Here is a 26,636-nt window from a genome sequence, read left to right as displayed (position 1 = left end):
AAAGAAGTTATCCTGGTTTGGGCAGCTGAGAAATAATGTCAGGGTATTGGAAGGGTGATTAATGTCTGTGTTGATCTCAATATATCTTGAAGCATGTAGGAAATTTAGGCTAACGCTTTAAGAAGTTTCACAATTTTATTTTTCTAAAAGTGGATAGAGTGCTGGATGTAGAGTTGGGAAAGACCCCAGGTCAAGACTTCCTCACCCTCTGTGCCTCAGTTTCCTCATGTGGTAAATGCAAATGTTGAACCTGATGACCTTGGAAGTCTTTTTCCAATTCTAAATCTATGATCTGATGATGATAATAATAATAGTATTTATGTAATTTTTTAGGGATGCATAGTGCTTTACAAACATTTTCTCATTTGATCATTTCAACAACCCTGTAGGTGTTATTATTATTGTCCCCATTTTGTAGATAAAGAATTGAGGTTGAGAGAAGTTAAGTGACTTGTTCAGTCACATAGCTACAAATCCACATGCTTGAGGCAAATCTTGAATATCTTGATTCCAAGTTTAACACTCTATCTACTCTACCTTCTAGCTGTCCATGACCCTATTCTCCATTAGAGATTTCTCTAAAATGGTTGGGAAACTTGGACTCCTTTTTCTCCTTTTATTATTATTTTATTATATATGATGTATAATATATATTATTATATATGAGATATATAATATATTATACATAAGATCTTGGGGCAAGTAACTAATTATCTGTAGGTCTTAATTTTCTCATCTCTAAAATAGATATGATAAATGGTATGATGGATAAAGCGCAGGCTAGATATGAGACCAGGATTCCATTTATACTCCAGACATGAGTTGTGTGAATCAGGGAAATCATTTAACCCCTCAATGTCTCAGTTTCTTCATTTGAGGGAGTTGAATTAGACGGCTTCTAAGATTCTTTTGAGCTCAAAATCTATGATCCTATGAGGATGCCAATATGGCTGTAATACTTTTTGGAGATACTAAGTATTTGATCTCTGGAAGAAAGATACCATGTTAATTCAGAGAAGAAAATTAGTAGCAGATCATCTGAAGTTATAAAAATTTTTAAAAATACTAAATACTTGGAAGTTTCCATCTTTAAAATGTCTGTTGTAAAGAGCATGCCATTTTTATTCATGGAAGATCTTTTCTTCGGTGCGGGTTCACTCACAATGTTGGCAAGCACGTAAGAATCATACCTCATTTTTTTCTTTTAGCTTTGTGATCATAACAATGACGGGACTGTCCTCCTGCCAGACCATATGCCAGAAATCATTCACGGTGTTAATCATGGGCCCCTGTGTGGCGATGAAAGCTTTCTCCTCACCACTGTAACCCTGGTTTAAATGCAGAGAAAAAAAATATTGGCTTTTAATTCATGCCTTGCTCTAAAAATTTAGGTGAAAGATCTACAAAACAAAATAGCTCTGTGGGTCCAAAAGCAACACAGACTAGGAGAATGTCACTGAATATCACATCAGATTCGACATGGTGGTTTTCCAGCAAGCCATGCATTGCATTATGGCACCCGCTTGGACAACCCAAGAGAACAAGAGGCTGCCAAGACCCAGATAAGGAAGACATAATAAAAACACTACTAAAATGCTTACAGTTAAGCAAAAAAGCACAAAATAGTTAATAATCATATCAAATGAATGTTAGGCTACTTTAATGGGAAAGGGAGGACAGGATGGGCAAGGAATGACACTGTTATAATGACCAGAAAGAAATTCATGTTTATTTACTCACCCTAATGTAGTTAGCATTAATGTATGTACTCAAAGAATCAGTCGGATTTTTTGGCTTCAAGCATACTCTGCTGAGAGGATCTAATGATTAAAAGAAAAAAAGAAAATTAAGCAGATTACACTGGAAAAATTTCCTTGTGAACTCAAGTATCAGTGGATAAAATGAATGGCTGAATCATGAAATCTTAAGAGTTGTAAGGACTTCTGAGAATTTTAGTTGTACTTCTCCTCTAATAGAGGAATCTTCATGCCCCTAAAACATGTGACAAATGTCTAGTCATCTTCTATTTGAATATCTTAGGCAATGGGGAACTCATCCTAGAAGAAAGTCCATTATGTTGTTAGGCATAATGACTACAGAATTCTTCCTTGTTCTGAGCCAAATGTCCCATTATTGGTGGTGTCTTCTGGAGTGATTCCAAATTTATTTTATCTGTCTTCCTCATGACCAACCATAAGATATTTAAAATTAGCAATTGGATAATATAGTGCTTCTGGCATATTCCATTTTATTACTAACTTTTGATGTGGAACAAAAAACCTGTATAAAGGTGTTTATAGTCATTTTGTTAATATCTCTTGACTACCTACAAATATCTCTTGACTTGAGTCAATTTTCATTTCAATTCAACTCAAAAAATGAATGATAAGTAGAAATAAATAAGACATTGTTTTATATATACATGTATCCTTTTGTCCAATGATGCCTCATCCAATGGGAAGAGGGGAGAGAGGGAGAGAATTGAGTGGGTATTTAAATGTAATGAACAAATTAAAAAAAAAATTCCAAGTCCTTTTCTAGAATGGCCCTGCTCAGGAATCTGCATTGAAGTGCTCTTGTGGCTCCATTCTCTTAGAGGTATAATGAGGTGGCTGAGTTGTGTCTCCTTTCTATCTCTTCTACAATCTCCATCAACTGACCAAGATGGTCTACACCATTTACAATACAAGTCTTTTATAACTTGTAAGTTCAGCTGATGCTGAAGTAGGAGGCACTTGAGGAAGAAAGGTAGGATCAAAGACTTATAGCCCAGCCCTACTAGTCTACTTCTTCCCCCCTCCCACATATATAATACTCCATCTTTTTTCCTGCCATTTTCCAATCACTGTCCTTGATTTCTAGAAGTTTCTCTCTCCTCACCTTCACTTCTTAGAATCTGTGACTTCTTTCAAAACTCAGTTCAAGGCTATATTTTCAAGAAGCTTGATATAGTCAGGTGTCCTCTCCTTAATATCTAAAGCAATGGGGAACTTATTACCTCAGAAGGAAGGTTTGAAGGTCAAAGGTCTTGCCCTCTAAAGCAGATGTTCTTAACCAGAAATTCATGAGCATTTCCCCTTTAATATGTTAAAATTGTATTTTAATATAATTGTTTTCTTTTGTAATCTAATGTAATTTATTTTGAAATTTAAAATATTCTACCCTAAACTGCCAAGGGGTCTATGATTGAAAGATTAAGGATCTCAGCTCTAGAATGATCTTGTGTATACTTTGTAAATATTGTGTTTATATATTCATGTAATACCTACAATAAAATAATATATTTTGGATACTATTGATTATATTATTGCCACATATATCATATCATATTATATATCATTATATCATATCATATGATATATATTTATAGTTATACATAAATATACCTGTTGACCCCTCCATTAGAATGTAAGTTTCTTGAGGGTAAGGATATATTTTGCTTTTTCTTAGCACAGTGCCTGAAACACCCTTGCTAATTAATTAGATGGTGGTAGTTTTGGCATGTCCCAAATTCTGTTCCTTGAAGCAGCCCAATCTTTTACCTCATTCTGAATGTAACAAACTTTGGGGACAATATGTTACAAGATATTAAGGTAATTAATTAGCCTAGGAATATAATTGTCGAGTCATAAGTATGGACTAAGATAAGGTTTCAAAATTATTTAAATTATTAAATTAGCACATTCTGATGCCAAACCAGAAGTTGATGTGGAGACTCTATAATATTCTATTAAGATTAAGAGCTTTGGGATGATAGCATTAAAATAATCAACTAGTGGGGAGCAAGCCATATATTTGGCTCCAGAAGAGCTGAAACTTATCTGCAGCTTTACAGTGGGAGATGAGACAGATTTTTTTTTACCAACTTTGAATAAAGATTGTCTCCTGGTCAAAGTCAAAGGAGACCAGAAGATAGAGATCTGTGCCAAAAATCAGGAAAGATATTTCCTAGCTTTACTCACTCCTAAGTATTCCTTGATAATCTCTGATCAAAAATTTTTCTCATATTGTTCCTTTGCATGCCATATTAATAAGCCAATCAAATGAACATGGAACTGGAAGGATGATTATTGATCCGTCAATGAATGTGAGAAAAGGCAAGCTATGAAAATAATTTAGACAAATTGTGAAATTAGCACACTAATGCCAAACCAGAAGGCAATGTGGATCCAGATCATCATCATCTAGCCCAGGGGTTCTTGATCTTTTTTTTCCCATCAGAATCTCTTTGACAGTCTAGCAAAACCTAAGAACTCTCTTCTCCAAATCATGTTTTCAAGTGCAGAAAATAAAATAAAATACAGAGGCTGTTTTGAAATAAAGATGTATTTTTTCCACCCAAAATCTTATTTCAAGGGTTTGTGAATTTGAATGGGGAAAAATATATATCTTTATTTCAATATAATTTAGAGGATCCATGGATCTCATCTGAAGAATTGTTCATCCAGATCAATTTTCTCACTTCACAGAGGAGGAAAACAAGGTCTATTGGGACGATGCTACTCATTTGCCAAATGATGCAGGTTGGAGTAGAACTAGGCAAGTCCATGACTCCATTATTTCCTCCCTGGACATTACTTTTGGCAACTTGGCAAATGTGAATCCTCTTGGGTTTGAGAATAGGCCAGCAGACAATGCTATTGATTTTTCCACAAATAGGTTAGTGTAGGTGTGCCTACACTGCCTAATATCATATTGTTATACTCCTCTGGCTAGCTATATGAAGGCAAAAAGATATTCCAGCCTGAAATCAAGTGCCCATTGGAAAGAAGTGCCTGTTACTCTGCATCAGATTATTCACTGACAAAACATTGGCTTGATTGCTGTTGCATATGATTCAGCCAAAGTCTGAAGAGCACTGCATTTGGCATTCTAGGACAATTAAAAAAATATTTTCATTGTATATTTAGTTGTGATGAACTTAAAAGGGTGATCTGCCCATTTTCTAGGGTCATTTTTAAGGCAGAAGAAATCAGATAATAAAACCTTCAAGATACAAATTGCTTGATAAAATAAGTCAGTGGTTTCTATTCTCCTCCACTAATTTCCTCTTGTCATGGAGTAGAGTTCATCCGAGATTCTTGAAGGTTAACCTAGTGGCTCCTAGTGGCCAGTTCCTACTAAATCTCAAATGAAGAATGTAAGTTACTTGAGAGCAGTGAATGCCTTGGTGTCCTTAGTTCCTCAGTGTGGTATCTTTTACATAGTAGGCACTTAATACATGTCTATAGGATGGAATTGGGTCTTTGAATAAGTTGTCCCTGCTAGCTGAAATGTACTCCTTCCTCACTTCCACCTTGTGGAAATCCTCACTTCCTTCCAAGTATAGCTCAAAGACCACCTTCTTGATGAGGTCTCTCCTAATCCTCTCTTAATACCTTTTTCTTGAAACTATTACTGCATGTGCATGCATACACATGGGTGTGTATATGTGTGTTTTGGGGGAACATCTAGATTTATGATTTCATTGTAAAAGGAAATTCCATCTAAGGAAACTTCCTCTATGTAGGACAGTGATTCCCAAAGTGGGTGCCACCGCCCCCTGGTGGGTGCTACAGCGATCCAGGGAGGTGGTGATGGTCACAGGTGCATTTATCTTTCCTATTAATTGCTATTAAAATTAAAAAAAAATTAATTTCCAGGGGGCTTAGTAATATTTTTTCTGGAAAGGGGGCTGTAGGCCAAAAAAGTTTGGAAACCATTGATCTAGGATGATCTTCAGATATTTTGTACTTAATGCAAAATTGAGAGAGTCTTTGAGAAATGAGAGGATAAGTGAGGTATCGGAGGTCATTATAGTTAATTGTCTATGTGTCAGAGGTAAGACTTGAAGTCAGGGTATTCTTGACACCACAACCAAAATGACTTGACACCAAAATGATGGCATATTCCAGAATGCCATACTGCCTCAACTTAATATGGACTGTATAAGTAATTATTTGCATGTAGTATGAATAATAAGCTCTTGAGGGCTGTTTTATTGATGTCTCTGAACCCCCAAGTGCTTGGTAAAAATGTAGTAGGTGCTTATTAAATGTATCAATATATATAAAATTAAATTGATTTGGATGGGTTTCAAGTACATTCCTGGAGATAGATTGTAGGTCTCTTGTCTAAAGATAAGCCTAGCTATGTTCAGAGAGGTTCACCCCTAGTTTGGCACAGTATTTACAAGCAAGATTGACCAAGAGAGTCTCTGCACCGGAGAAATGAAAATTCTGTCCTTGCCCTCCTTGCCTTCTCCAGTAAGGAAAATTTGCTTTTCTTAGCAATATGAGGACAGGAAACATCTCATTCCTTTTCAGTACAGGCTGATTATTAGAAGTTTCCACAAACACCCCAAACCATTCAGCCTTGAAAACCCCCGCCCACTTCCTTTAGTTTTTACAATGCCTGTGATGAACCTGATGTAGTGTGACCTCTACCCTATAAAACAGCTTAGAACAGGCTCCCTGCTTAGCAGCTAAGTTCAGTTTATGGATGGAAATGAATAATTTGCAGCATTTCCCAAGATTTGGTGGGTCTCAAATACTTTTCTTTTTAATCAAGAACATAAGAGAATTCTAGTAAAAGGGAAAGCATCTATTTTCTGCCAAACTTGATTTCATTTTAATTATAGACGTTTGGGCTAATAAACTAGCAGGGCTTAAGCCAGGGCTTCTTAGCCACTTTTGTGTCTTGGACCATTTTGGCAGCCTGGAAAAGTCTACGAACGCTTTCTCAGAATAATGTCTTTTACATGCACAAAATAAAATAAATAGGAACACAAAGGAAACTAATCATGTTGGGATACCGTTATCAAAATATTTATTTTAAAGTCAGAGACTTGTTTTAAACAAATGAGTGACTGAGTTAGAGCATCATCACCATAGAAGCATATTTTATATGTTATGAATAAGAGGCAGCTTTGGCTCAGAGGTTATAAGAGCACTGGGCTTCGAGTCAGGAAGGCCTGAGTTCATATTCAGGTTCAAACACTTCCTAGCTGTGTGACTCTGAGCAAGTCACTTCACCTCTGATTGCCTGACAAAAGAATCCACTGGAGAAGTAAATGGCAAATCACTCCAGTATCTTTGCCAAGAAAACCTCATGGATGGCTATGATCCAGGGGGTCATGAAGAGTCGGACATGACTGAGCAACTGAACAACAGCACATGTTATGAATACTATATAGCAGCAATTACTTCGCACGCAATACTTCGTTTACAAATCAGGAAGATCTCCGATCCTGCATCCAACACATTCCTTAGGCAAGACATTTAATCTTTATGGACTAAGTGGCAGCTAGGAGGCATACTAGATAGAGTACTGAGCCTGAATTCAAATTCAGAATCAGAGACTCAGTAACTGTGTGAATCTGAACAAGCCCCTTAACCACTGTCTGACACAATTTTCTCATCTCCAAAATGGGCATCACCTCCCAGAGTTGTGAGATTAAATGAGATAATAATTGTAAAGTGCTTTGCATAGTGCCTGGCATTTAGCAAGTAAACACTATATACATGTTAGTTATTATTATTATTATTATCATTGTCATTATGATTATTATATCTCATATATCCCCAACATGTAAGTTACAGCTCACCGGTTAACCATCATAACTGTATTGGTGAACAGAATTCTTAGATAATTCCCCACAATGAGCATCAATACAGTTCTTCTGTCGTGTTTTCTTATGTGGTAATCATGGTATAATAAGATTACCATAACAAGTCCATTATCCAATAACATTTGAATTTAATTATAAAGTATTGCCCTAGTGCTGTGCTGGATCCAGTTGTAAAATTTTCAGTATGAGCATTTACATATTGAAAATCATCAAGGGCTTGATTTATTTTGTTATTATTCAGACTTTAAAAAGTAATGGGGAAGGGGCAGCTGGGTAGCTCAGTGGAGTGAGAGTCAGGCCTACAGACGGGAGGTCCTAGGTTCAAACCCGGCCTCAGACACTTCCCAGCTGTGTGACCCTGGGCAAGTCACTTGACCCCCATTGCCCACCCTTACCACTCTTCCACCTATGAGACAATACACCGAAGTACAAGGGTTAAAAAAAAAAAGGAGATAGAAGAACATTAAAGAATTAATAGCAATGATAGGGATAAAGGCATAAGAGGAATTCTTATCAAATTTGCATACAGATGACAAAAAGCTGGGGAGGGATAATTAACACTTTGGAAGTGAGAGTCAGTATCCAAAAAGATCAAAAGCTTGACAGATTTTTAAAAAATAGGCTGAATCCAAGGGTGTACTGATAAATGTTTAACAATTGGCTTACTGAAAGAAAAAGTATACACAGGGCACACTTCAAAATTTAATCTGCATTAACATTTTTCCTTCACTTTATTCAATCCAGACAATCAACAAAATAATGAATCAAATCCTAATTTATAGTTTGCCAATTTCTGAGGTACTAATGCTCATGTTGAAAATTTAATGATTGTTCCTCATTTAGTATAAGCTATCTCCAGCACACCATTGGCAGAACCTAATAAGATGAAATTTAATAGATATAACCTATCATCTCACTCTTGGTTTCAGGAAATCAGTCTTACAAATCCAAAATGGGGAAGGCATAGTTAAAGAGTAGTTTATCTGAAAGACATCTCACATAATTTAATGGGCTCAATATTAGTCAAAAAGGTTATATCAAGAGTCAAAAAAGAAATTCAAATTTGGTATTGCATTAAGAAAGATATTGCTTACAGAAATTAAAAAGTGAGAGTCCTACTGTACTTTGCTCCAATTAGGCTACATTTGGAGTATTATGTTAAATTTTGTGGTACCACATTTTAGAAAAGACATTGATAAGTGGAGAACACCCAAAGGACAACCAGAATCATGAAGGGTCTAGAGTTCATTCCTTATAAGAACTAGATGAAATAATTGGGGATATTTTCCTCAGGAGAAATACAACTATCTTCAAGAATTTAAAAGGCATCTAAAGGTGAAGTTGGTGAGATAAATGTTATGTAGAAACTATTTTAGGGGGAAGCCAGGTGGTTCAGTGAATCGAGAGCCAGGACTAGAGACGGGATGTCCTGGGTACACAAATGGCCTCAGACACTTCCTAACCTTGTGCCCCTGGGCAAGTCACTTAACCCCAATTGCCTAGCCCTTACCTCTCTTTCGTACAATTCAAAGTATTGGTTCTAAGACAGAAGACAAGGGTTGAAGTTATTTTTAAAGAAAGAAAAAAAGAAACTATTTTAAGTTTGAACTTATTTTCCTAGGGACCCAGTATGTACAGCAGAAAATGTGACTCTCAGGTTTTGGTTTTGAGGCTATATGATTTGTATTCTTCCCAGTAAATATCCCTTTGCAAAAACTAAATGATGTTGGCTGGTTAAATGGAACTAGGAAATAATACACTGGTGGCTAGTGGGCAGGAGGAGCACACCAGAAGAGGGAATGAAGCTGATGATGTTAAAGAAAGATGCCCTCACACTCTATAGGAGGAGCTATGCTCGAAGCCTGAGGGAGTGATGTAGTCTGCCTCATTCTGATAAAGTAGTTTTTAAGTCTTGCTACATAAAGAAAACTTTTTTTATTTTTTCCCTTCTGTCTTAGAACTGATACTAAGTTTTGGTTCCAAGATAGAAGAGTGGAAAGAGTAAGACAATGAGGATTAAGTGACTTGAACAGGGTCACACTACTAGGAAGGTACTTTCCACTGGGCCACTCAGTTGACCCAAAAAACCCACTAACAATTAGACCTCCAAGTGAAACTGGGTATCTTGGGAGATGGTGATTTCCCTTCTCTAGGCTTTCAAGGAAAGGCTAAATGAATATTTGTTGGATCCTGCAATAGGTCCAATATCTATCAGTGATTCCCCCTTCCTCAAAAGGTTAGAGTGGAGATGTACAGGAAAACATTGCCCTGACTCTCTTGGGGGAAAAATGTATACGGGTCACACTTTCAGGTTTTATCTTCATTTTTAATATGTTCTCCCTCACTTTCTTAAGTCTAGACAATCAATAAAACAATGACTCAAACTGATTTATACTGCTTTGCCAATTTCCAAGGTATAAGTTCTTACACTGAAAATTTAACAATTGGTTCCAGCACAGTCTTAGAGTTAGATCCTCCATGGTAACAAAGACAGGAGCTTGACTGGGTTGGGTATGGAGCAACCTCAAGCCTTGCCTCCCTTGATACAGCTTCTTAGAGGTTTCTTGCTTTATTGACCTGTCTTTCTGGTCACCTAAGGACATGAAAGGTCCCATCTACTTGGGTTCCTGCCTTTCAGATTTGAATGCTGGAAGATAATCACCACACTGAGCCTCCTGCCTATTTCCCTAAAGAGAAGAAGAAAGTTATATCTGTAGAGGGCAAGTGCTACTAATTATCCTTATTGTATATGCCTTTGGGGCAAAGTAAATCTTTTGCTAATTGACTTATTTGACTTATTGTCCTTCATTTCACCCAATACCAAAACTTAACTAGAAGGATATTCTGAATTAGACTTACTCCCAATGGGGTGTTGTTTTGGGGGATTCTTTGGGGGATGGATATAGGATGAACTAGATCAGTGATTCCCAAAGTGGGTGCTACTGCCCCCTGGTGAGTGCTGCAGTGATCCAGGGAAGTGGTGATGGCCACAGGTGCATTTATCTTTCCTATTAATTGCTATTAAAATTAAAAAAAAATAATTTCCAGGGGCACTAAGTAATATTTTTTCTGGAAAGGGGGCAGTAGGCCAAAAAGGTTTGGGAACCACTGAACTAGATAATTGCTGAAATTCCTTCTAAGTATGGGATTCTGTGATTTTAAATGAACAAAGGCAAGAAGAAAGGAATGATGCTTGGTGCCTTTGAGAGAAGAAAAATGTGAAGAAAGGTAGCATCTTCCAACACTTTTCAAGATGGCTAATTCTGAGTTATTTACAATGGATGCAGAAGGAAACATCAGTGCTCTATAGGAAATAGAAGGAAGTGATAATGAAGAAAATCCAATATAGAAGGACATGTAGAGAACCTGTTAAAGAGAAATGAGTGCCACAAAAGCTTTTTGTCCTTTTTGATAGTCTGATAATCTAGTTCTCTGTTGTATTCTTTTCTATTAAAATTGTTTTATCATGAGAGGAAATTTAAAATTAACCATAGTAATGTCAAAAATTAGAACTAATTCAGGTGGCTAAGTAGCTCACTGGATGCAAAATTCATAAACATGAAATGGAGGTCAGATGTCACTTGGATCTCCCTTATATTCCTACATATCAAAGGCTGGATAAATGAACTTCCTAATGTGGAAGAAATAGGATAATTTTGGAGTTCCACTGTGAACATTGGTTTATGAATACAGCTTTTCTTTTATGATTCTGCTGTTTATCATAGTTTAGTATTTATATATGTTTAGAGGGGTTTCTGCCATTTGGCCATTTCATAAACTTGTTTATAATGAAAAATATTTTAATGTAAACACTGACATGAGTTTTATAATCTGTTTTTTAGTGAGCTTCTTATCTGTGTAGCTATTTTTCTTAGAAGATATTTTTATTTGTATAGATATTTTCTCAAATACTGATGACTTCATTGGTTCATGGCCATTCAAATCAGGGTAGGGAAGAAAATCTCCTTCACTTCCTTATTGTTTAAAAAACCAAGGGACACCAGAGAAATGCAACCTCTTTGAATGCAAGGAATATTTCATTTTGGTCTTTCTATCCATAGTGTCTGACACAGAGTAGGTGCTTTATAAATATTTTCTGATTGATTGGAATGGAAATGTAAAATAGAGGAAATTTTTCAGTAACATGACAGAAGTGAATTTGATTTAAACCTTTGGTAATCTTTACCCTTGTCACAGATTTTCACCCATGCCTGGAATACACTCCTTCCTCACCTTAATACCTTAGAAATTCCCTACCATCCTTCAATATGTAGGCAGGGAACCTCCTGCATGGGCTTTTCCTGACCCACTATTTCTACCTCTTGAAATAAGTGTGTGTATGTGTGTATATACACACGTATATATGTATACATATGTGTATGCATATATATTCACACACAAATAGATAGACAGACAGACATATGGAGAGCAGACAGATAGATAGATTGACAGATAGATAGAGAGATAGATGTTCAGCAGTTTTCAGTCACGTCCAACTCTTTGGGACCCTTTTTGAGGTATTCTTGGCAAATATACTGACTGGTTTGCCATGTCCTTCCTATCTTACTTTACAGATGAGGAAACTGAGGCAAATAGGGTTTAGTGATTTGTCCAGGGTCAACCAGCTTGGGAGTATCTGGGCTTTGATTTGAACTGAATAAGATGAAAATTCTTGACTCTAGGCCTGGTGCTCTAACCACAGCAATACGCTGTGTTTATTTATGTTTCTCTCTCTGTCTCTGTCTCCCTCTCCTCCTCTCTGTCTCTCTGTCTCTGTCTCCCTCCCCCTCTGTCTGTCTGCCTCTGTCTGTCTCTCTCTCTACACACACATATTCATGTACATACATGCATGCATTCATTGTTTGACAAAAGCTGTAGGGAAAATTGGAAAATGATACGGCGAGACTGTGCATAGACCAACACTTCCCACCATATAACAAGACTGACATGGGTACATGATCTAAATATAAAGGGATACTACAAATAAACTAGAGGAACATAGAATAATATACCTGTCATATCTGTGGATAACAGAGAAATTAAGACAAAACAAGAGAGCACATTATAAAATGTAAAATGGATAATTTGATTATATTAAATTTAAAAGGTTTGTACAGACGAAACAAATGCAACCAATATTATAAGGAAAGCGGAAGGCTGGGGAAAATTTTTTTGCAGCAAGTATCTCTAATAAAGGGCTAGTTTCTCAAATACATAGAGAACTAAGTCAAATTTTAAAAAATAAAGTCATTCTCCAATTGATAAATGGTCAAGGGATATGAAAAGATGGTTTTCAAATAAAAAAATAAGTCATTTATAGTTATCTGAAAAAATGCTCTCAATTACTCTTAGAGAAATACAAATTAAAATAAGTCTCAGGTACTATCTCACACTTATCAGAATGGCTAAGAAGATAGAAAAGAAAAAGGATAAATGTTGGAGGAGATGCCGAAAAATTGAGACACTAATACATTGTTGGTGGAATGGCAATCTGATGCACTTGTTCTGGAGAGCAGTGTGGAACCAAACACAGAAGACTAAAACTGTGCATACTCTTTGACCAATCAATGCCATTATGAGATCCTTATCACAAAAAATTAAAAAAGGAACGGGAAGGACTGATTTGTACACAAATACTTATTGCAACTCTTTTTCTGTTGGCAAAGAATTAGAAATTGAAAGGTTGCCCATCAGTTGGGGAATGGTTGAATATGTTGTGATATATGAGAATTATGGAATACTATTGTGCTATAAGAAATCACAAGCAGGATGATTTCTGGAAAGACTTACATAAAAAGATATAAAGCGAAATGAGCAGAATCAGAAGAACATTGTACACATTGACAGCAATATTTCTCAAAGAACAACTGTGAATGACCCAGTTATTCTCAGCAATACAGTGATCCAAGACAATCCCAGGGACTTATGATGAAAAATGCCTCCTGTCCTGTTAGAAAGAACTGATGGAGTCTGAACGTAGACTGAAAAATACTATATTTCATCTTCTTTCTTCATCTTCTTTTTTTATTTGAGATCTCTTCCATAAAATGACTAATAAGAACAATGTTTTACATTGTACAAATCCTGATTTGATGAACTGTGATAGCTTTCAATCCTTGTGGACCAAGGAATATTTCCTACATCATCTCAACAAGGCAAATGTTTGGTAAAGAGAGAGAACCCATGTCCAGAGACCTTGTTGAGATGAAAAAGAACTACTGCCTGATCCCCATTGACTTGAGGTTATAAGATCACCATGATCCCCCTTGCTACATACTTTTTATTCATTCATTATATCTCTCAAGTAGAATAATAATGATAATAGCATTTATAGAGCACTTAGCACACTGTCTGGCACCTAATAGTCACTTAAAATTTATTGACTACTTTATGTTTTGCAAAGCATTTTACACCTGTTATTTCACTTGTTTCTCAAAACAACCTTGTGAGCTAGGTGCTATTATTATCACTATTTTACAGAAAAAGGAACTTAGGCTCACCTGAGACATTAAAAGATTTGCTCAAGTTCATAGAACTAACAAGGTTATGAGGAGTATTTGGAATTATTTTTGATTCCAAATACATCAATCATATATTTTTGGTCAGTCATTTCAGTTGTGTCCAACTCTTCATGAACCTATTTGGAGTTTTCTTGGTAGATATACTGGAATGGCTTGCCATTTCCTTCTCCATCTTATTTTACAGATGAAGAAACTGAGGCCAACAGGGTTCAGTGCCTTGTCTGGATTTGAACTCAGGAAAATGAATCTTCCAACTCGAGGCCCTATACTCTATCCACTGTACCACCAGATAGATGAGAAAATAGACTATAGGTAGCTAGCTAACTAAACAGACAGACAGATAGACAGACAGACATAGATACATAGATAGATGGACAGACAGACAGACAGACAGACATATATATATATATATATATATATATATATATATATATATATATATATATATAGAGAGAGAGAGAGAGAGAGAGAGAGAGAAAGAGAGATAGGTAGACAGACAGAAATAGATAGATAGATAGATAGATAGATAGATAGATAGATAGATAGATAAGCTAGAGATAAGTAGGTAGTTAGATAGATAGACAGACAGACAGACAAATAGAGTATTTAATAAGATCTTTGTGCCAGGCACTGTGCTAAATAGTGGGATAAATATAAAAGGAAATGAGGAGTCTGTCCTCAAGGACCTTATATTCTAATATAATAGTGGAAGACATTATATAAAGGCATGGGAGGGAAGAAAGGGTACTCAACTGGGGATACAATGGGGAAAAGTCATGTAAAGGTCTGATTCCTAGCTAGATAAGGCAAAAGGCTCATCTATCAGAGCTGTGAGGGAGCCAGGAGTGAAGTTCTAGTTTTTGGTGGAGTAGAGCTGGTTGGAAGGTAAAGCCATGGCAAAGAGCCTGTAGGAAGCCCTTCACTCTTATCCCATGCCAAAGCTCATTGTGGGGTAGGGGGACAGTTAGGTGGTTCAGTGGTTAGAGAGTCCGGCCTGGAGATAGGAGATCTTGGATTCAAATCTAGCTTGACATTTCCTAGCTGTGTGGCCCTGGACAAGAAACTTAGCCCCAGTTGCTTAGCCCTTACCATTCTTTTTTTTGGAACCAATACTTAGTATCAATTCTAAGACAGAAGGGGTCTTTTAAAAAAACTCATTGAGGGCAGGGGTAGTTTATGTATTTTTTGGTCTCTAGCCCCAGCACTTAGCACAATGCTCGCCTACTTTAGGGACTTAATAAAAGTTTGTTGAATTGAGTCACGTTTTAATATAATTAGCCCCCAATAGATCCCAAAGTAATTTCCAGCACACTGCCCAGCATATTCACTCTCACCTTCCCAGATCACATTTCCCACCCAATAGTGTGACTTGAGCAACTTCCATTTTCTAAATTAGAAATCGCTCAGCAGGGCAGAGGGTGGGGTATCCAGTCTACAGACACTTTCAACAGAAAATCCATCATGTACACCATCAGCTGTCATTCCAGGTGCCTTAGATCAAGAGATCCACCCAGTTCTGGGAATGGAAAAGCTGACACAGGCGTCTCAAAGCCCCAGTCTGATATCATCAGGGCAGGAAACAGGGAGTGTTACAGTTTTTTGATAATTCATATCTTTTCCAAAACCTTTTTGAGATCAAATGAGGATTTGGGGGCAAGCTTACTAGAGGACTGGATAGAAATTCAGCAGTTATTTTTGCTCAAAAGATTTTAGAGGGATATTTTTTTTAAAGAACCAATTCCATCCGATACAGTATTTGATTGGCTTTTAACTGTTGTCAAGGGCTCCTAATAGAATGTCTTTCAACAAACACCATAGTTCAGGTACCCAGACAGAGCCTTGTAGACTAGTTAAAGATGGGTTTCAGTGGAATGAAGTTAATGAAGCATTCCTAGCTTCGCCAAAAATGAAAATGCAAAGGCAGATTCTGTTTCCCCATGGTCCCCATTAGCAAGGATTCTGTAGTAGTTTTTTTTGAAGGCTTTGCTCCAGTTATCTCTATTCCTACCATCACAGTCAGGGTTCAATATCCTGGGCCAGGGGGTGGGAATGCATTGAATTATAATGGCCATGTTATGAAGACAGTAATTTGACTAAGTAACCATTTTCCTAAAGTTTAGGAGACACACTAAGAGAAGATGAGAAATCTCTGGAATGAGTGGCCAATTATTTCTTTTCCAATGCTAATACCCTGTCACATTTATGGGCTTTGCTTAAACATCAGTTTTATCTGTTATTTGCTCAGTGAGGAAGCTTTCACCTCAAATGTTATCTAGTCCTGATGAAGTCTTCTAAATAGGAATGGTGAACCTAGAGTGGCTGAATGGAATGATCCATTTAGTCCAAGCCTTTCATTTTATTAATTTAAAAACAATTTGATTGCTGCATTTTTTTCTGCACCAAAAGTCTTCCCCTTAATGTCCCCTTCCCCACAAATAAACATTTTCTAAACATTTTCTTGTAATAAAAACCAAGCAAAACATTTCAGTTAAACTAACAGTTTGAGAGCATCGGATGCTTTCTGCCACATTTGGCTTCCATAGTCACCCATATCTCAAATGATGTCAGGGATGATGGAAATGACTAAACAATAACAAAAATTTTAATGATATCAGTTTGTGACACAAGTTGCTGGAATGAGTTTTCTGAGGTCAATATTTAACTCATTAATTATATAGGTGAGGTTGCTGGGACTTAGAAAGATTAAGTGACTTACCCATGAAAAGTGTTGCACAATTAGGATAGATTTATTTTAAACTGTACCCTTCTGGATACATTAGATGACATATGTAGCACTAAAAAATCTACAAGAAAGGGAAACCTTCATTTAAAAAAACTCACTTGGCAAAATGGTTTTGTAGCGGTTTTTAGTTCCGTGACGTGGAATGTCAATTTCTTTGGGATCCACAAAGTTCATTGGTATTTCCTACAAAAAAATAAATTATATCAAATTAGTGTCTTCATGAGATCTTTTAGATGGCACTGTCTCTGAGTTCTCTCTTTCCCTCTCCTTTTATTATACCTCAGATTCCAAATCCTAATGGTACAACCTCAGCAGTATAAGCTGTATCCAGGACTACAACATGTGTAGGACTATTGGGACTTTACCATATAGCACCAAAATTTGGGAGCATAGAAAAATTTAGCATATGCCTTCCTTCAGTAGTTAGAAATGCCTTTTTACTAAGAACTTAAGTAGCAGGAACAATTAATTAAAATAACTCTGAGATATCATCTCACACATTTCAGATTGCCTAACATGGTAAAAGGGCCAAATGACAAATGTTGGAGGGGATATGGAAAGATGGGACACTGATACACTGTTGGTTATACACAGCAATAGAGATATTCGTTGAAGAATGGCTTATGTGTGTCTATCTCCAGTGAAAGCACTGATAAAGAGAAATTAGCAAGATATAGCTTTATATATACATATATCTGTTTATCAAAAGATGTTTTCTCTAATGGTTTTGGGGAAGGAGGGAGGGAATTAACACAGTAACAAACAAACAAATTTCAAAAAAGGAACTACAGCCTTCTGGGTATTGTTGATAATGCCTACCTATTAATCACCAAAATAACTAACTTGTTCTCCTAATGTAATAAAGTTGTCTAAGATGTTTCTTGTATTGTTTTCACATCACAAATGACCAAGTTCATTACATTTATGATTTTGTTTTAAACTTTCCTACCTGTATTTCTTAACAAGCTTGGAAGTAAACTAATGCAAATAGTATCGTTCCCAGAAATCTTGGGATATTTTGCCATCTGCCCAGCTAAACACACCTGGAATGGCACCTATCTTCAGACCAGATACCCTACCTTTCTCCCTGAGTGAGTTACCCCTCTCATCTTTGGAACCACACCTAGAGTCTGAGCTTGATGAGAGAGCGAATGGGAACAAACTCACTTCTCTCTCTCCTTTGCAACTTTTGATCCTAGGATGGAGTGCATCATTTCTTCCATTGCTACTAGAGGGTGGAATTTGACTGTCCTATGGCTCCAGATCCATCCCTGTAAATCTCTCTATTTCCTTATGTGGCCTTTCCCCCATTAGAATGTAAACCATTTATGGACAAAGGATGTCTCATATTTGCATTTGTAACCCTAGTGCCAGCACAGTATCTGACATGCAGCAGTTGCTTTCTATTTCATCCATTTGTCACCAGTTTATTGATTTTAAAGATCAATCAACAAGAATTTATTAAATATGCTTGGACCCGCATTAAGAGGTAAAGTTAATTCCTGCTCTCAAGGAGCTTACACTCTTTTAAAAAAAAATTCTTACCTTCTGTCTTACAATCAATACTGTGTAATAGTTCTAAGGCAGAAGAGCAGTAAGGTCTAAGCAATGGGGGTTAAGTGGCTTGCCCAGGGTCACCCAGCTAGGAAGTGTCTGAGACCAGATTTGAACCCAGGACTTCCCATCTCCAGGACTAGCTTTCTATCCACTGAACCCCCTTGTTGCACCCAGGAGCTTACATTCTAATGGAGGACATGACATATACATTAGCAGGAGCATTCTAGGACCATATAGAGAAGATGTGAGATCACCTTTGAAGGAAAGAAGTCCTTAACCTGCTTTATGTTATTGATCCTTCTGGCTGTCTGGTGAAGCCTAGAGACCTCTTCTCAATGTAATCTTTTAAAGTAATTAGAAGAAATGTTCAACTTATTTAGAAGGTAGTCAAAATAAATGGGCATCCCCCCGCCCTGAGCAGCTGAAGTGTGAGGCAGGAAAGACCTTTTGTAGAAAATACTATTTGAGCTGAGTCTAGAAGGAAGCCAGAGATTCCAAGAGGCAGAAGTGAGGAAGGAAAGCATTCTAGGTATGAGGGAGTGCCTGGACAAAGGCATGGGGATAGCAAATATATTGTCAGGAGCAAAAAGCAGCAAATAGACCTAAATAGCTGTATTAAAGAGTTCTGGGAGAGGTAAAGTGTAAGAAACCTAGAAAAGTATGAAGGACTTAGGTTGTGAAGATCTTCAAATGTCAAAGAAATCATATTGGATCCTAGATGCAATAAGGAAAGATGAGGAATCTGAAGCACAGATAGGATAAGTTAAGGTCATACAAACAGTAACTTTCATATCTGGAACTCAAATTCAGATTTTTAGGCTGTAAAGCTAATATTTCTTCTACTATACCATGAATCTCCCCACCCCTACCACCTATGATTTTTGAATTCCCGTTCTTCCATCATTTCAGTCATGTGCAACTTTTTGAGATCCCACTGGGCTATTTTTTACAAAGATACTAGAGTGGTTTGCCATTTCCCTCTCTAGCTAATTTGAAAGATGAAGTAACTGAGGAAAATACTGCTAACTGAGTTGTCAGGGGCCCCATAGCTAGTAAGTGTCTGAGACCAAATTTGAACTCAGGAAGATGAGTCTTTCTGGATCTGGGACCTGCAATCTCTCCACTGAACAACCTAGTTACCCTCTGAATTCCTATTCATCCCTTAAAACCTAATCCCAACACCATTTTCTCTGGGAAGCCTTCCCTGATTACCCCCTTTAATAACGACTCCTCTTCCTTAATAATGCTGTTACATTTTAATTTTTGGGCATATCCTTTGTTTTTATATTGCTTTAATTTCCAAATCTATCCCTCTTCCCCTACCCACTGAACTATTCCTTGCAACAAAGAATAAAAATAGAAAGAAAATAAGAAGACATTTAGCAAAATTAACCAATATATCATCTGAATCTGAAAATATGAGATAGTTGATACCCATAGTTCTTCATCTCTGCAATCAATCCATCAATGAATCAAACAAACAAACAAACAAGCAACAAGGATATATGCAGCAGTTTTCCTGTTTTAGGCCTATTGCTAATACTGGTGATACAAAAAAACAAAAAGCAAAAAAGGAAGAGGATAAGAAGGGGGCATTTTTCCCCACCTCAATTTAGGGCCAGAATTAGCACTTTTCTAATGCCTCATTTAAATACATCATGTATTATTTAGTATGATAGCTATTTTAAAGAGACAAAATGTGATTCAGTGGCAAGAGCTTGACCTTGTAGTTCCAAAATTTCAATTCCAATTTTGCCACTTTGTGACTGTGTGACCATGGGCAAGGCATTTAATCTCCTTGAGTCTCAGTTTCTTCATCTATACAATGAAAGAATGGGACTATGAGATTCCTTCCTATTCTAAATCAATGACCCTACTATCTCTGATCTTGTTTTTATATGTGTTAGACTTCCCAATAAATGTATTTCATGAAGGGTGGGATGAGGTCTTATGTAAAATTTGCACCGCCCCATCTCCTTTGGCACAGAGTTTTGGATATTGTGTTTGTTGAACTGAGATGAATTGGATTGGATTTCTATAGTCATTCTGGAAAGGAAAATCATTTTTAAAAGCACAGACTATCACTCAGTATGTTAACACTCATCTAGGACATGAATACATCAAGGACTAGTGCATGGGACAATTTCCAAGAACTAATACTACTACTAAGTAAACAAGAGATGATCTCTTTATGAGGTTATGAGATAGTGAAAAGAATGTTATTGTTAGAAAAAAAGGTGAAAAGAAAGTTTGCTAAATGGTCTGAAGCTAAATTTGAGATTTTTTCTTGGATCTCCTACATAAATGGATTCTTGAAAACTATGGATGTTTTAGTAAATGTTCAAATACATCTGTGAAATTTGCAATCAAATCAAGGAATTGAAGTTCTTTTATGAGGAGAGATTCTATTTGTTTATCATCAATTATATTTTTATTTGGGTTGCTCAAATACTCCTCAACAACTCTCTAGAATATAATAAAGATTAAAGATTTTTATTCCAGGTGTAAATAAGCTCATATTCTTTATTATTAAAAATAATAGAAAGGAAAGAACCATTCTGAATAATGACAAAATCAATAAGATTTCTCAGAGCCAGTTCTCAGTGTCAAGACACATTGAAGAAATTTATAAAAATACTCTTTACATTATGTTCATTCGACTTTTCATTCAGTTACACTAATATAACAAAAATCATGATACTACTTAAAGCAATCCACAGATTTACTGCTACACCATACCAGTAACCAAAAGGACCCTTTAGAGAGTTAGAGAGAAGGATATCCAAATTTGTTTGGAGAAACAAATGATTTGGAATCTCAAGGCAATAGTGGTGATGGTGGAAGTAGGAACAAAAGCAGAATAGCATTTCAGATCTCAAATTACATTGTAAAATGGTAGTCGTCAAAATTATTTAATATTGATTAAAATTTTTAAAATAGATCAATGGAATATATAAATAAGGATGAATCAGAAGCAATTGAACCCAATAACTTGGTGTTTGAAGAACTCGAGCATAAATTATTTGAAGAATTCTCTAGTTGATAAGAACTGCTGAGAAAAACTGGAAAGCAATTTGGCAGTAGTTAAGTTTATACTAAGATCTTATGCCATACGCTACATATAAGAAGCTTAAAATAAATATAGGCTCTGACCGTGAAAGGTCATAGCATTCTTTTAAAAATAGGACTCAACCAGGTATTTTTCACAGCTATTTCCAAGGGGAGAATTCTTAACCAAATCTGGAATAGAGATAATCACAAAAGATATGATAGATGATGCCTTAACATTAAAAGAAATTTGTATGAATATAATTAAGCAGCTTGGATAAGAAGAGAAGTAGTGACTGGGGAGAAAAACTCTTTGAAATCAACTATCCACAACGAGAGTCTGATACTCAAGAATTATTGTGAACTAACAAATGATTTTGTTAACTTGTCCTCACTGAAGACTAATTTTCCAATGGACATGAAAAGGTTTCAAAATAAGTATCACAATCAATAATCATATGAAACATTATTCTAAGTACCTAATAGTAAAATGTAATTTAAAAAATGTGATGTTTTACCACACACACACACACACACACACACACACACACACACACACACACACAAAATGTCCAAGATGACAGAAAGATGTTGACAATAATCACTGGAGGGTTTTTAGAAAAATAGGCAAATTAGCACACTGTTAGTGGAGCTGTGAATTAGTCCAACCATTCTGGAAAGCAATCTGGAATATATACTAATGAAGTGATTAAAAATTTTGTTGTTCAATAATTTTCAGTTGTGTATGACTCTTTGTGACATCATTTGGGCTTTTCTTAGCAGAGATATTGGAGTGGTTTGCCATTTCCTTCTCCAGCTCATGTTACAGAAGAAGAAACTGAGGCCAACAGGGTTAAGTGACTTCCCTAGCTAGTAAGTATTAATAAAGCCAGATATGAAGTCAGGAAGATGAGTCTACTCAACTCCAGGATGTGCATTCTATCCACTGAGTCACCTAGCTGTCTATAAATAATATAACACATGTATATTCTATAGGGCAGCTAGGCAGCATAGTATAGAGAATGTCTGACATTTGAACTCAGGTCTTCTTGACTCCAGGCTAGATTCATTACAATTTTTGGCATCATTTCTCTTTTATTATCTTAGATATGACAGAAAATATCGAATGAGTCAATGCCCAGAAGGAAATTTTTTTAAAAACATGGATGAAATTATCTATAAAAGCAGAACTATATTTAGAGTAGCTTATTGTATTTAACTGAATTCTTTACTCAAACATTTCCCTGATAATAGAGCTAATCACAGAATAGTAAATTAAGTTCATTATTAGACATTCAGTGTTAATAATGGCCTGCCCCAATGTCAATTTCCTGTGCCAGGTAGACATGATTTTTAAAAGTACATTAATTTGAGATGGGTACTGATAGAAAACATGGAGAACGAGTTCCCTAAACCTACACTACCATGGGCAGAAACACTCCCTTCCTGACTCGATGCCATCAACATCCCGTGACATCTGCCGAAGACATCCCAGAAAGAAGAGGGAAGGGCACGGATGACGTTTCTAAGGATGCAGCTTTCATTAACTTTATGAGAAAGCCTTAAGATGTCTAGTCTCATGCTGAACAGCCCCATCCACGTAGGAGACTTTCTCCAGAGGAGCACAACACGAGGGAACACAAATACAGACACAGGATAAGGCACCAAGGTAACCAGACTCCCCAGAGGGGCATGGCTCAGCCTCACGGAAGTCTCCGTTGACTGTCTTGGTCTTTCTCTTGGAAACACAGTCAGCTTTGTTAGTTGAGCTCACTTTGATTTTTATATGCTAGCTGCAGGCAGTCTTGGAGGGAAACGAAGACTCGTCCTCCCTCAGGAGCATGGGCAACATCTGCTGCCTTGCTGTTCCTTGCTACGCCTTCTTGATGATGATGACAGCATACGGTGTCAAGTTCTGTGTCATACCCCTCGCTGCCCAGACACACATAGATAAACACCTTTGAAACAAGGGAAAAGAGACTCACCATGAACTCAGTCTGGAGTAAATGAGAGCTTGCCATGGTGTCCCTCAGCTGGGACCTCGTGAGCACCCGGCTGGCCGATTGCAGATACTCCATGGCCACTTTCTCCCGTGGGGTCGGCACAGCGATGAAAGGTTCGATAGTCCCCAAACCACTCATGTCCAAAGTAAGAGACACATTGGATCCTCGCCTGCATTTGGAAATAATTTGATTTTGCATTAGATAAAATTACTTAAAATAAGTCATTTCTTAAAAATATTTGTCTTCCCATCAAATGTGATTGACTCTGCTACTAAAAACAATGCAATGATCTAGGATGACTCTGAGGGACTTATGAGAAAGAATGCTATCCACATCTGGAGAAAGAACTGTGGGAGTAGAAATTTTAAAAAAGCATATAATTTATTACTTGTTTATATGGGTATAGGATTTGGGGTTTTGGTTTTAAAAGATTACTCTATTACACAAATGAATACTATGGAAATAGGATTTCAGTGATTTTAATGATCTTTGAGAAAGGTAGAAGTACTGTAGAACTGGATATAGTCAACTATTACAATTTTCAACAAAGAGAAGAAAGTGGAATACATAAAATCTAAGCCAGTGAACTTGATTTTTGATTTTTGGCAAAATTCTTAAACATTATTAAAGGGATAGTAAGTGAACATCTAGAAAAGGAAGTCATGATCATAAAGAACCAGAATGGCTTAACCAACAAAAAGTCATGGCAGATTGATTTTATTTACATTTTGGGTCTAGTTACTAGATTGGTAGATAAGGAGAAAGAAGTAGATATAGTTTGTCTATTTTTCAATAAAGTATCTGGCAAAGTTTCTTAATTCTATTTTTGTGGCAAATACACAGAGATTTAAGCCTGATGATTATATGGGTAGATGGGTTCAAGACTAGTGGAATAGGTGGATCCAAAGAGAAATCATCAATGGTTCAATGTTAACTTGGAAGGAGGTTTCCAGTGAAGTACCCCAAAGATCTGTGCTTCCTCCTGTACTGTTTCACAATAATTATGACTGAGATAAAGTCATAGATATATTTATAAAATTGGAGGATGATGCAAAACTGAGAGAATAGTTAACATGTTAAATAATAGGGTTGGGATCCAAAAAAAAAAATCTCAAATATCTAATTCTGGGTTGAATGTAATAAAATGAATTTACTATTTTAGATAAATCTATTTTGCATTACAAAAGAAGAATTAGTCAACCTTTCTCTTGTGGATCTAAATTTGACTATAGCAGTCAAACACATTTCCTTCACAAGAATTTACTAGCATATATTAGGTCTTGTTTTTACTTGGATTCAAGAATCAACTTCACAAATGTAAGTGGACATAAAATGTGTGTGTGTGTGTGTGTGTGTGTGTGTATGTGTGTGGTTCTGAGTATACAGTGGTTCACATGAAAGGCAATGACAAGCTTGATATAACTCAACAATTTGAAATAGAGGCTGAAACAAAAAAAACCCTGGTGTGCAATCTAAGTCTTCATTTTAGACTATGAATAGATTCAAGCATTAGATAGAGCAGTGGTTCCCAAACTTTTTTGGTCTACCTCCCCCTTTCCAGAAAAAATATTACTTAGCCCCCTGGAAATTAATTTTTTTTATTTTAATAGCAATTAATAGGAAAGATAAATGCACCTGTGGCCATCACTGCCTCTCTGGATTGCTGCAGCACCCACCAGGGGATGGTGGCACCCACTTTGGGAATCACTGAGATAGAGAGATAATCCTGTTAAATTCTGTCCTAATCAGATCAAATTTGGAATTCTGTGTTCACTTCTCATCTCCACATTTTAGGAAGCCAATTAATAAGCTAGATTAGAAAAAGAAGTAGCCATTTTGGCACCTTGGACAAGAAACACAAATTGTATTAGAGGTGAGCAATTGAAAACCAGGACCTTGAAAGCTCTGTATTTTATGATATGAAGAATATGAGAATTTAAGATAAAGTCACTTGAATGAAAGGGGAAATTAGGTACTATCAATGCTCCTAAATGATTTATTATGGATAACTTCTGATTTTAAGTAGTTATTCGTGGAACTTTTAGGTGATGAATCCAATTGTTTTTATGTCAAAGGGACACATGAAATATTTATGACTTCTAAGTTGAGTAGGAAAGTGAAGGTCCTCAAGATTATAATACATGACCATAGTTAAAGAAATTAAAGATATGTAACGAGGAAAAGAAAAGAAAGCCACAGCTTTTGATAATTAGGACTATAGTTACTTTGAAAGCTAGAGTGTAAATGAAAAAAATAATTCTTTTAATTTAAATACATACTATGTGTCAGGCACTATGCCAAAGACTTATTGCTGTTCAGTTGTTTTAGTCATGTCTGATTCTTCATAACCCCATTTGGGGTGTTCCTGGCAAAGATAGTGGAGTGGTTTGCCACTTCCTTTGCCAGCTTATTTTATAGATAATGAAATTGAGGCACACAAGATTAAGTGACTTTCCCCTGCTGGAAAGTGTCTGAAGTCAGATTTGAATTGAGGGCCAGCACTCTATCCATTGCATCACCGAGATTCCCCTAACTGCCCTCTAGTGTTAGTGTTAGTCTAGTAGTATTAGAAAATACAAATAGAAAACAATATAAATGACTCTCTGCTCTCTAGGAACTTACATTATAACTTTAAGGAGCCAACATGTAAAACAAAAACCAGATGAAAAGGGGTCTGAGATGACATAGTAACTGAGATGCCAGTGCTAGAAGTCTGGAGCAGATAGAAGTAAGGTAGATGGTCAGGTCTAGAAGACCTGAGGAGGCAGTGGCAGGGAAAGTGGTAAGACTTAGTGGTCCTCTTTTGCACCAGAAGTATCAAAGTTGGTGACTTCCATCTCATGTGAGCCTTTTGACCAGTCTCTACAACCCTGGCTACTGGGAAGCCCAGGACCAAAGCAGGAGGTGAATAGTGAAGGAAGAAAGAAGAAAAAGTCTTATCTTTTGTGGTTATCCATTTATCATAAAGTACCTCTTATGATTGCAAAGGCATTTCCCTCTAACCTTAAACAATTCCAAACCCTTCACCTTGGATGCTTCAGATTATGTCAACAAGGGCAGTTAGAGTTAAACTCTCAATTGTTGATCTTAAAGTGAAGGCATTTCCCAACCAGCAATATTCATCTTATCTAGTAATAATATATGGTGGCAAACTG

General features: G+C 36.5%; 1 protein-coding gene across 1 annotated transcript in view; it reads right to left on the bottom strand.

Moving 5' to 3' along the window:
• The window catches only part of PTPRR (protein tyrosine phosphatase receptor type R), a 355,218-nt gene that overhangs the window by 74,179 nt on the left and 254,403 nt on the right, over nucleotides 1-26,636 (bottom strand). The window contains exons 7-10 of the mRNA XM_044679874.1: nucleotides 23,464-23,650; nucleotides 16,972-17,056; nucleotides 1,741-1,820; nucleotides 1,191-1,328 (exon numbers count right to left, since the gene is read on the bottom strand). Of these exons, the coding sequence (XP_044535809.1) occupies nucleotides 1,191-1,328; nucleotides 1,741-1,820; nucleotides 16,972-17,056; nucleotides 23,464-23,650 (490 nt within the window). The remainder of the gene's footprint in view (nucleotides 1-1,190; nucleotides 1,329-1,740; nucleotides 1,821-16,971; nucleotides 17,057-23,463; nucleotides 23,651-26,636) is intronic.

This window comes from Gracilinanus agilis, chromosome 5 (assembly GCF_016433145.1).
Source record: "Gracilinanus agilis isolate LMUSP501 chromosome 5, AgileGrace, whole genome shotgun sequence".
In the NCBI taxonomy this organism is placed as follows: domain Eukaryota; kingdom Metazoa; phylum Chordata; class Mammalia; order Didelphimorphia; family Didelphidae; genus Gracilinanus; species Gracilinanus agilis.
The sequence above is the reverse complement of the archived record's forward strand: the minus strand, read 5'-3'. Positions and strand labels throughout refer to the sequence as shown.